General features: G+C 36.2%; 1 protein-coding gene across 1 annotated transcript in view; it reads left to right on the plus strand.

Moving 5' to 3' along the window:
- The window catches only part of LOC115124695 (calcium/calmodulin-dependent protein kinase kinase 1-like), a 154,928-nt gene that overhangs the window by 86,285 nt on the left and 55,607 nt on the right, over positions 1–13,036 (plus strand). The window contains exon 5 of the mRNA XM_065023946.1: positions 10,228–10,279. Within this exon, the coding sequence (XP_064880018.1) occupies positions 10,228–10,279 (52 nt within the window). The remainder of the gene's footprint in view (positions 1–10,227; positions 10,280–13,036) is intronic.

Here is a 13,036-nt window from a genome sequence, read left to right on the forward strand (position 1 = left end):
TTCATTTTAGAGATGTACACAACCAGTTTATTACTGGCCACCCATTCCAAAACAGACTGCAATTCTTTGTTATAAGTTTCAGTGATTTCACTAAATGTGGTTGCTGACACATACATGGTTGAATATTCAGCATACATGGACACACAGGTGTTGTTTAAAGCAAGTGTCAGGTCATTGGTGAAAATAGAGGAGGACCCCACAGGGCCTAGACAACTGCCCTGTGGTACACCACACTTGACATGTTTATCATAGATAGCTCTGAATCCACGATATGGCAGATGTTGAAAAGCTATAACACATACACTACCGGTCAACAGTTTTAGATCACCTACTCATTCAAGGGTTTTTCTTAATTTTTTCTTATTTTCTACATTGTAGAGTAGAAGTGAAGACATCAAACTATGAAATGTCACACATGGAATCACGTAGTAACCAAGAAAGTGTTAAACAAAGCTAAATATATTTTAGATTTGAGAGTCTTCAAGGTTGCCACCCTTTGCCTTGATGACAGCTTTGCACACTCTTAGTATTCTCTCAATCAGCTTCACCTGGAATGCTTTTCCAACAGTCTTGAAGGAGTTCCCACATACACTACCGTTCAAAAGTTTGGGGTCACTTAGAAATGTCCTTGTTTTTATATGAAAAACACATTTTTGTCCATTAAAATAACATAAAATTGATCAGAAATACAGTGTAGACATTTTTAATGTTGTAAATGACTATTCTAGATGGAAACGGCTGATATTTTATGGAATATCTACATAGGCGTACAGTGGCCCATTATCAGCAACCATCACTCCTGTGTTCCAATGGCACGTTGTGTTAGCTAATCCAAGTTTATCAATTTAAGTGGGAGGCCGGGGTGCACAACTGAGCAAGAGGACAAGTACATTAGAGTGTCTAGTTTGAGAAACAGACGTCTCACATGTCCTCAACTGGCAGCTTCATTAAATAGTACCCGCAAAACACCAGTCTCAACATCAACAGTGAAGAGGTGACTCCGGGATGCTGGCCTTCTAGGCAGAGTTCCTCTGTCCAGTCTCAACGTCAACAGTGAAGAGGCGACTCCGGGATGCTGGCCTTCTAGGCAGAGTTCCTCTGTCCAGTGTCTGTGTTCTTTTGCCCATTTTTAATTTTTATTGGCCAGTCTGAGATATGGCTTTTTGTTTGCAACTCTGCCTAGAAGGCCAGCATCCCGGAGTCACGTCTTCACTGTTTACGTTGAGACTGGTGTTGGAATCAAAAATCTCCAATTGGACTCATCAGACCAAAGGACAAATTTCCACCGGTCTAATGTCCATTGCCTCTGTTTCTTGGCCCAAGCAAGTCTCTTCTTATTATTGGTGTCCTTTAGTAGTGGTTCCTATGCAGCAATTCGACCATGAAGGCCTGATTCACACAGCCTCCTCTGAACAGTTGATGTTGAGTTGTGTCTGTTACTTGAACTCTGTGAAGTATTTATTTGGGCTGCAATTTCTGAGGCTGGTATATCTAATGAACTTATCCTCTGCAGCAGAGGTAACTCTGGGTCTTCCATTCCTGTGTCGGTCCTCATGAGAGCTAGTTTCATCATAGCACTTGATGGTTTTTGCGACTGCACTTGAATAAATTGTCCGTATTGACTGGCATTCATTTCTCAAAGTAATGATGGATTGTTGTTTCTCTTTGCTTATTTGAGCTGCTGTTGCCATAATATGGACGTTGTATTTGCCCAAATAGGGCTATCTTCTGTATACCATCCCTACCTTGTCACAACACAACTGATTGGCTCAAACGCATTAAGATGGAAAGTAATTCCACAAATGAACTTTTAAGAAGTCACACCTGTTAATTGAAATGCATTCCAGGTGACTACCTCATGAAGCTGGTTGACAGAAAGAGTGTGCAAGGCTGTCATCAATGCAAATGGTGGCTATTTGAAGAATCTCAAATATAAAATATATTTTTATTTGTTTAATGTTTTTTTGGTTACTACATGATTCCATATGTGTTATTTCATAGTTCTGATGCCTGCACTATTATTATACAATGTAGAAAATAGTAAAAAAAATAATTTAAAAAAACCCTTGAATGAGTAGGAGTTCTAAAACTTTTGACCGGTAATGTGCATTTTCTAAACAACACGTTATGGTCAATAATATCAAAGGCTGCACTGAAATCTAACAGTACAGCTCCCACAATCTTCTTATTATCAATTTCTTTCAACCAATCATCAGTCATTTGTGTGAGTGCAGTACATGTTGAGTGCTGAATGTCTGTTGTTCATTTGTTTACAGAGAATAGCATTGTATTTGGTCAAGCAACATTTTTTCCAACAGTTTGTTAAGAGCTGGCAGCAAGCTGATAGATCTGCTGTTAGAACCAGTAAAGGCCGATTTACCCCTCTTGGGTAGCGGAATGACTTTGGCTTCCCTACAGGCCTGAGAACAAAGACTTTCCTCTAGGCTCAGATTAAAGGTATGACAGATAGGAGTGGGTATAGAGTCAGCTACCATCTTCAGTAGCTTTCCATCTAAGTTGTCAATGCCAGGAGGTTTGTCATTATTGATCGATAACAAACAAAAAAATCCACCTAACTTTACAAAATTCAAACTTGCAATGCTTTTCTTTCATTATTTGTTTTTTTATGCATGAGTGCGATGGCTCACTGTTCGTTTTTTGGCATTTCCTGCCAAGTTTTCTGACTTTGCCAATGAAGTAATCATTAAAATAATTGGCAACATCAAATGGTTTTGTGATGAATATGCCATCTGTTTCGATGAATGATAGAGTTGAATTTGTCATTAAGGCCATAATTTCATTTAAAGTACAAAAGTTTTTTTTTACATCATTCTTTATGTAATTGATCTTGGCTTCATAATACATAATAATCACATTATGTCACTTAATTTCTCAATTTGCAATAAGTCAACCGGTCAGATGTGCAGCCAGACTTATTAGCCACTCCTTTTGCCCCATCTCTTTCAACCATACCGTTTTTACATTCCTCATCAATCCATGGAGCCTTAACAGTTCTAACAGGTGCATGTTTATCAATAATTGGAAGAAGCAATTTCATAAATTAATCAAGGGCAGCGTCTGGATGGTCCTCATTAATGACATCAGACCAACAAATATTTTTTAACATCATCCACATAAGAGTCACAGCCAAATCTTTTGTATGATCTCTTATACACTATTTTAGACCTGCTGTTGGAACTTTGTCTTTCCTGCATATAGCCACTATATTGTGATCACTGCATCCAATGGGTACGGATACAGCTTTAGAACAAAGTTCTACAGTATTAGTAGAAATGTGATCGATACATGTGGATGATCTATCTTGTTTGTAAACACCCTGGTAGGTTGATTAATAACCTGAACCAGATTACAGGCACTGGTTACAGTAAGAAGCTTCCTCTTGAGTGGACAGCTTGATGAAAACCAGTCAATATTCAGGTCCTCAAGAAAGTAGACCTCTCTGTTTACATCACATACACTATCAAGCATTTCACACATATTATTTAAATTAGAGGTCGACCGATTAATCGGAATGGCCGATTAATTAGGGCCGATTTCAAGTTTTCATAACAATCGGAAATCGGTATTTTTGGGCGCCGATTTGCCGATTTTTATTTATTTATTTATTTGTACCTTTATTTAACTAGGCAAGTCAGTTAAGAACACATGCTTATTTTCAATGACGGCCTAAGAGTGGTGGGTTAACTGCCTCGTTCAGCGGCAGAACGACAGATTTTCACCTTGTCAGCTCGGGGGATTCAATCTTGCAACCTTACAGTTAACTAGTCCAACGCAATAACGACCTGCCTCTCTCTCGTTGCACTCCACAAAGAGACTGCTTGTTTTTGCATTATTTAAACCAAATTGAACATGTTTCATTATTTACTTGAGGCTAAATTGATTTTATTGATGTAAAATATATATATTTTTAACTTAAATATTATACATCAATAAAAAAAAGTGTTCATTCAGTATTGTTGTAATTGTCATTATTACAAATAAATAATAAAAATCGGCCGATTAATCGGCAGCGGCTTTTTTGGCCCTCCAATAATCGGTATCGGCGTTGAAAAATCATAATCGGTCGACCTCTAATTTACATACTGACTGTTAGCACTTGGTGGCCTATAGCAACCCCCCCCCCCCCCCCAAAAAAAAAGTAGAAAGTAGACCTCTCTGTTTCCATCACATACACTATCAAGCATTTCACACATATTACTGACTTAAATGTAATGTAAATGTAATTACTTAGATACTGACTGTTAGCACTTGGTGGCCTATAGCAACACCCCAAAAGAAAAGGCTTTAGATGTGCCAAGTGACCCTGCAACCACAACACTTCAACAACACTTGGTGGCCTATAGCAACACCCCAAAAGAAAAGGCTTTAGATGTGCCAAGTGAACCTGCAACCACAACACTTCAACCTGCAACCACAACACTTAAACAACACCGGTGGCCTATAGCAACACCCCAAAAGAAAAGGCTTTAGATGTGCCAAGTGAACCTGCAACCACAACACTTCGACAACACTGGCCATAAGATCTTCTCTAAACATTACAGGGATTATGGCTCTGAATATATACAGCAACACCTCCCCCATAAGATCTTCTCTAAGCATTACAGGGATATGGCTCTGAATATATACAGCAACACCTCTCCAATAAGCATTCCTGTCTCTTCTATAGAAGTTATATATCCTTGTATTGCTACTGATGTATCAAATGAATTATCTAAGTGAGTCTCAGAAATGGCTAATATATGAATGTTCTCTGATGTTAGCAAGTTATTGATTTCATTAACCTTATTTCTAAGGCTACATATATTAATATTGGCTATTTTCAGACCTTTCCTGGGGAGCTTATCAGAGATAAACATAATATGGAAATGAGCAAACAAAGCAGGAGAAAATGATATACATTCAGCAGTCCATTAATCAGTTGTGTGTGTGTGTGTGCTGCGGGGGTTGAAGCTATGAAACCACAGGCTTGGCTCTCAATGATAGGACAATGAGCCATAGGGGAGTCATAGGGGATGTAAGCAATGTCCCCACGCGCTCTAGCAGCTTTCATGGCTGGGATCAGTTCTTTCCTTTTCTGGCACACAGCTTCAGGATAGTCCTCGTTGAGGAAGATATACATTCCTCTAAAGTTCTTGGCTCTTTCCAGAACAGCTAACTTGTCCTTGAACCTCAGGAACTTGACCACTATCAACCTGGGTACTGTCAGCTGGGCAGGTGGTGGGTTATCCGGTTCTGTGGGGGCGATTTCCACCTCAATCTTCCTGTGGTCCATCTTCAGTTTCTCAGAGATTATTTCCCTCACTTTGTCAGACTCCGTCCAGGTCTCATGTGGAGATTCTGCATTTCCATCCACAACCATGTTGTTCCTCCTGGATTGTCCCTGGAGATAATCTGATTTCTCTGTCATTGTTATCATGGATTCACACACAGAACTGATGTCCTCTCTCAATGACTTACAGACTTACAGACGGCTGTCACCTTGTCGTTCTCCTCTTTAAACTCATCGAGCTGATCCTGGGAGAACTATGACATCAATGGAAGACGACACTAGGAATAGGCTTTAATGTTGTGATCTTTGACACAAGTAGGGAAATAACTATCAATACTATGTAGTGGTGGTGGTGGTACTGTCTGAAGAAATAGGATAAAATACAAACTATCTCCTATAAGATATGCACCGTCCGTGGTCCTTCATCATGGTGTCTGAACAGCGTCTGATGTCCTGGACGTCACACACACACACACACACACACACTGTTACGAATCCCTTTTGGCCCGACAGTCTAGGGGGGGATGGTAATGAGACCCGTAACATAACTCATGCAAATTATTATTGTGACAAAGTAAAAGTGTGCACGAAATAACCACGACAACAGAAATCTACCGTCAAACTCTAGGTTTATTTATAAACACACGGTATTTGGGGGGAGCAGGAAAAGGGGCTGAGCTGGACCCAAGGAAAGAAACAATAAGTATGCAAAAACACCCCTAAGCTAGACACCCCTACTTTAACAACAGCTAACTAACTAACCAAAAATACAGTGGGTGGTCCGCCCAGTTCTAACTAGTGTATTTAACAAAGTTCACCTACGGGTAGTGTATGCCCATGGGCGACTTGTCTTGGTTTCCCCTTTTCCCACCAGCAACAAACAAAAACACCATAGCCAAAACAATACTCACAGGTGATGACAAAGTGCTATGGAGGTGCTTTAAACAAAAGAGAGGTTAAGACACAAAGCGAGAGTGAAACACAGAGACCTACAGACATGGCATTTACAGAGAGATTGAGTGAGAGATTGCTAGAGATTGAGCTCTAGAGCAAACAAATGATGGGGTTTTTAAACCATGGGGAAGGAACTGTGATAGGGTAGGAAATAGGAGGAGGTGTGTCTTCTGATTGATGATTGATTGTTGACTGATTGGGGAGTGATGATTTTCACCTGTGAGGGGAGAAGGAGAGAAAAGAAACACTCACACAGGATACACACACACACAGGATAACTGTATCCGTAACACACACACAGGGAGAATATGAATGATGTCGTTAATAAAACTGTGTAATGTGTTCAGATGGGTTCTATTCATTAGCCAACGGAAGATACACGTGTTCCGCAGGTGCAAGGGATTAACAGCTAATTAGTGGTATAAATTATAAGGTAATGAGGTGTGTGTGTGTGTGTGTGTGTGTGTGTGTGTGTGTGTGTGTGTGTGTGTGTGTGTGTGTGTGTTTGAGACACTGACTTTGGCTCTCACGTCACTAGAACACCCGAATACTCTGAAGTTGTGAATTCACAGGATGTTGTTAATTCTATCCTGAGCTGCACGGTTTTAGGATTCTTACTGAGGGAAGAAAGTTTAGCTTTGTGAACTATCAGCGTGACTGTAGGTAACGACTTAATGAGGGTCAATGTGGATGTATGGTCACCTTGGTAACAAACTGCAGACTCCAACATCAGAACCATTAGCTTGCTTTCTGGAGTCCTCTTTCCCATACCTGAGTTAAAGGTTCAATGTGGATGTATGGTCACCTTGGTAACAAACTGCAGACTCCAACATCAGAACCATTAGCTTGCTTTCTGGAGTCCTCTTTACCATACCTGAGTTAAAGGTTCAATGTGGATGTATGGTCACCTTGGTAACAAACTGCAGACTCCAACATCAGAACCATTAGCTTGCTTTCTGGAGTCCTCTTTACCATACCTGAGTTAAAGGTTCAATGTGGATGTATGGTCACCTTGGTAACAAACTGCAGACTCCAACATCAGAACCATTAACTTGCTTTCTGGAGTCCTCTTTACCATACCTGAGTTAAAGGTTCAATGTGGATGTATGGTCACCTTGGTAACAAACTGCAGACTCCAACATCGGAACCATTAACTTGCTTTCTGGAGTCCTCTTTACCATACCTGAGTTAAAGGTTCAATGTGGATGTATGGTCACCTTGGTAACAAACTGCAGACTCCAACATCGGAACCATTAACTTGCTTTCTGGAGTCCTCTTTACCATACCTGAGTTAAAGGTTCAATGTGGATGTATGGTCACCTTGGTAACAAACTGCAGACTCCAACATCAGAACCATTAGCTTGCTTTGTGGAGTCCTTTTTACCATACCTGAGTTAAAGGTTCAATGTGGATGTATGGTCACCTTGGTAACAAACTGCAGACTCCAACATCGGAACCATTAGCTTGCTTTCTGGAGTCCTCTTTCCCATACCTGAGTTAAAGGTTCAATGTGGATGTATGGTCACCTTGGTAACAAACTGCAGACTCCAACATCGGAACCATTAGCTTGCTTTCTGGAGTCCTCTTTACCATACCTGAGTTAAAGGTTCAATGTGGATGTATGGTCATCTTGGTAACAAACTGCAGACTCCAACATCGGAACCATTAACTTGCTTTCTGGAGTCCTCTTTACCATACCTGAGTTAAAGGTTCAATGTGGATGTATGGTCACCTTGGTAACAAACTGCAGACTCCAACATCAGAACCATTAACTTGCTTTCTGGAGTCCTCTTTACCATACCTGAGTTAAAGGTTCAATGTGGATGTATGGTCACCTTGGTAACAAACTGCAGACTCCAACATCAGAACCATTAGCTTGCTTTCTGGAGTCCTCTTTACCATACCTGAGTTAAAGGTTCAATGTGGATGTATGGTCACCTTGGTAACAAACTGCAGACTCCAACATCAGAACCATTAGCTTGCTTTCTGGAGTCCTCTTTACCATACCTGAGTTAAAGGTTCAATGTGGATGTATGGTCACCTTGGTAACAAACTGCAGACTCCAACATCAGAACCATTAACTTGCTTTCTGGAGTCCTCTTTACCATACCTGAGTTAAAGGTTCAATGTGGATGTATGGTCACCTTGGTAACAAACTGCAGACTCCAACATCAGAACCATTAGCTTGCTTTCTGGAGTCCTCTTTACCATACCTGAGTTAAAGGTTCAATGCAGCTGTTTTGATCTCAATATCAAATCATTTTGGGGTAACAATTAAGTACATTACTGTGATTTGTTTTCAGTTAAAAATGGTAAAAAATAAAAAATAACATCTTCGCGAAGAGCAATTTCTCATGCAATAATTCTTCTAGGACTGTCTGGGAGTGGTCTGAAGTAAGGAGGGGCAAAATGAAAACTAACTAGCTGTTATTGGCAGAGAGGTTTGGAACTCTCATTGTTATTGGTCTATTAACTAATTTACAGCCTGGTGATGTGTCCATTTCCACCCCACCAAAACAAGCTGAAATATCAGGCTTCCTTTTCCAACAGCTTTTACACTAAAAGGGCTTTGTCATCATTTTCACAATTTCACAGTATTATTCCAACCTCATAGTGTAGAAATATGTATAAATCAATATTTATGACTGCATTGGGCCTTTAAACCCTGGCAATAACAGAAGTCAACCCTTTCCTAACAGAACCAATCATCCACTGTGCATCAGTCCATTTCCCATAGTCATTTCTTACCCGCAAGCAGAGAAAGTGGTGCTGGGAATCTCAAGTACGCCATTAGCACAAGAAATGACACAATGGAAATATTTATGAAAGCTTTCTTTGATTAATATGTAGATAAATACAGGAAGTTAAAGATGTTATTACGTCATCCACTTCGCTATGGTTCCAAAGAAACAAGATGCTTTGACAGCGAGTGTACCTGCAACGCTGGTGTGCTTAACACTGATCACTTTCTCCAGGATTCCGTGATTCTGAGATTGCACATTTTGACCAATCAACCGCACTATTTCGGCATTAAACAATTATCGCATTAAACTGACCAATCACCCCAGTAGAGAAAGAGTGCTCGCAATTTCAACCAATCACAAGACATTTACCAGATAACATGGTACAATCAAGCCACGTGTCAACAAACATTTTCGGTTTACAGCACATTTTTCGCGGCAAATTTAATAACAAAATCATCGCACATCGCCATGCAAAATGTCAGAATTGTTTCAGGAAAATTAAGCATTTTTGCCCACAGATGTCACTAAAAATCTCTACAAATTCCTGGAGGGACGAGCTAATGTATAGGACATTTATTTGAATGCTGTAAGACTTTAGACTTCTTTACACCTTCTAATAATAAATATAGCATTCTTCAAGAGCAAACGAAACAAAACAAGCAATATGACAGGTCAATAAAGGCCAAGTCTTTAGATACTGCATCCTTCGGAGGGGGATCGGGTCTGTTCATGGCTTGAGCAGAGGGATGTGGTCACAGGATGATGGTGATGGAGGACAGGTCTGGAAACCAGTCTGGGTCTTATAGCCACTGAACTTCTCCTCTTCCAACTGTGTAGCGCCCACTTAGGTGATGCTTCAGCACCTCTGGGCGCCGCAAAGCTCGCCACAAAAAAGTTCAGAATAGTAGCCAGTGGTCCTCACTAAATACCGGGGTTCTGTATGTATCTAGTATGACCCCCTCGTGACCATTATGCTAGTCTCTCTCCCTTAATCCTGTTCAGTATGAATTGAATGAATGGATGGATGGATGGGTGAATGCATGGATGGAAGGAATGGATAAATTAATGAATGAAAATGATTGAATAACATTGAAGCTTTCTGTGTTTTCTGCACTGAAGTGTACTGTGTGGTGTGTGTGTCTCTTTATTGTTAGTGATTCAACGAAATAGTGTGTGAGCGACCAGAATGAAAGATATGACATGTTAGCTCACTAATATGACCAATCTCATCCCCCTCAGGCCATGAAGGTGGTGTCCAAGAAGAAGCTGATGAAGCAGTATGGATTTCCACGTACGTGTCACACAGTTGGACCTTGACACGTTCAACATACTGCTTAGGTCACTGCTCCTCTGGAGCTCAGGTGGTGGCTTCCATTCCTGGATTCCTGATACCTCCCAAACGAGAAAAAACACTTGTCGCTTTGGATAAAAGTGTCTGCTAAATTATATTTATATTTATTATTATTATTACTATTAATAGTATAATTATTATTAATATTATAATTATTACTCTTATTATTACTCTTATTATTACTTTTATTATTATTATTGCTATTATTATCATTACTATTAATATTACTATTATTATCATTACTATTAATATTACTATTATTATCATTACTATTAATATTACTATTACTATTATTACTATTACTTTTATTATTATTATTATTATTATTACTATTATTACTATTACTATTACTACTATTACTTTTATTATTATTACTATTATTATTACTATTATTATTACTATTATTATTACTATTCATATTATTATTACTATTATTATTACTATTATTATTACTATTATTATTACTATTCATATTATTATTACTATTATTATTCATATTATTACTACTATTAATATTACTATTACTATTATTACTATTAATATTATTACTATTATCATTACTATTATTATTAATATTATTATTACAATTAATATTATTATTCATATTATTGCTACTATTATTATTATTATAATTATTATTACTATTAATATTATTAGTACTATTATTATTAATATGATTATTACTATTACTATTATTATTAATAGTATTACTATTAATATTATTATTATTATTACTACTATTATTACTATTATTATTACTACTATTAATATTACTATTATTATTACTATTACTATTATTAATAGTATTATTACTACTATTATTACTATTAATATTATTACTATTATTATTACTATTACTATTATTAATAGTATTATTACTACTATTATTACTATTATTACTACTATTATTATTATTATTATTATTACTATTACTATTATTAATAGTATTATTACTACTATTATTACTATTATTACTACTATTATTATTATTAATAGTATTATTACTATTACTATTATTAATAGTATTATTACTACTATTATTACTATTATTACTACTATTATTATTATTAATAGTATTATTACTATTACTATTATTAATAGTATTATTATTATTAATAGTATTATTACTACTATTACTACTATTACTACTATTATTATTATTATTACTACTATTACTACTATTATTACTATTATTATTACTATTATTACTACTATTATTATTATTAATAGTATTATTACTACTATTACTACTATTATTACTATTATTATTACTATTACTATTATTAATAGTATTATTACTACTATTACTACTATTATTATTATTATTATTACTATTATTATTACTATTACTATTATTAATAGTATTATTACTACTATTACTACTATTATTATTATTAATAGTATTATTACTACTATTACTACTATTACTACTATTATTATTATTATTACTACTATTACTACTATTATTACTATTATTATTACTATTATTACTACTATTATTATTATTAATAGTATTATTACTACTATTATTACTATTATTACTACTATTATTATTATTACTACTATTATTACTATTATTATTACTATTATTACTACTATTATTATTATTAATAGTATTATTACTATTATTATTAATATTAATATTATTACTACTGTTATTATTATTACTATTATCATTACTATTAATATTATTATTGATATTACTATTAATATTATTACTACTGTTATTATTATTACTATTATCATTACTATTATTATTATTATTATTATTACTATTATCATTACTATTATTATTATTATTATTATTACTATTATCATTACTATTAATATTATTATTATTAATATTATTACTATTAATATTATTACTATTATTATTACTATTAATATTATTACTATTAATATTATTACTATTATCATTACTATTAATATTATTAATATTATTACTATTACTATTATTTGTATTATTATTAGTAGTATTAAATACAGCTCAAAAGGCCATCAAACAAAGTATACAGTTAGGATCTTAGCCCTTTCCACACACAGCCCATGCCATCCTGTTTACAGGTTTAAAATGGCAGATTATGTCTTTCATAAGCTCTTAAATTGGAACCCAGTGGCTGTACAGTAACATTCTATAAATGACGTCAGCTCAGGTTCTCCGGTTCACAGCGCTGTATGGGTTTTAACTGACAGCCATTATAAAATTCACCCATGCCTCCCGCTAATTGCGCAACTTTTGCACATTTGTTGTTGTCTTGAGTGAGGAAAATGCTGTAAATCGAGAGGAGTCCATGTGTTCTGAAAGATGAAATGTTGAGGATTATAATAAATATCGCTTTGATGTCATACAAGCAAAACACACACCCATGAGTCCAAATGTGCACTCTACATTTCCATATTTGAAAACGCAGGTCATTTACAGTGTCAACGTTTGTATGATGATGGTGCGGACGCAGGGCTGTGTTACAAACAAATATTATAAGGGTGCTTGCTTCAGTTCCTCAATGGCAAAGCTAGTAGAGCTTAAAAAAACACTTTACAGTGTCATAATAGTGCATTGAAATGAGGTGTTTGGTCACTTAGCAACACCAGTTAGAGTTCTAACTCAAACCCACAGTTTGGAGAGGTGTCTGGTCACTTAGCAACACCAGTTAGAGTTCTAACTCAAACCCTCAGTTTGGAGAGGTGTCTGGTCAC

Source organism: Oncorhynchus nerka, linkage group LG10 (assembly GCF_034236695.1).
Source record: "Oncorhynchus nerka isolate Pitt River linkage group LG10, Oner_Uvic_2.0, whole genome shotgun sequence".
Classification (NCBI taxonomy): Eukaryota; Metazoa; Chordata; class Actinopteri; order Salmoniformes; family Salmonidae; genus Oncorhynchus; species Oncorhynchus nerka.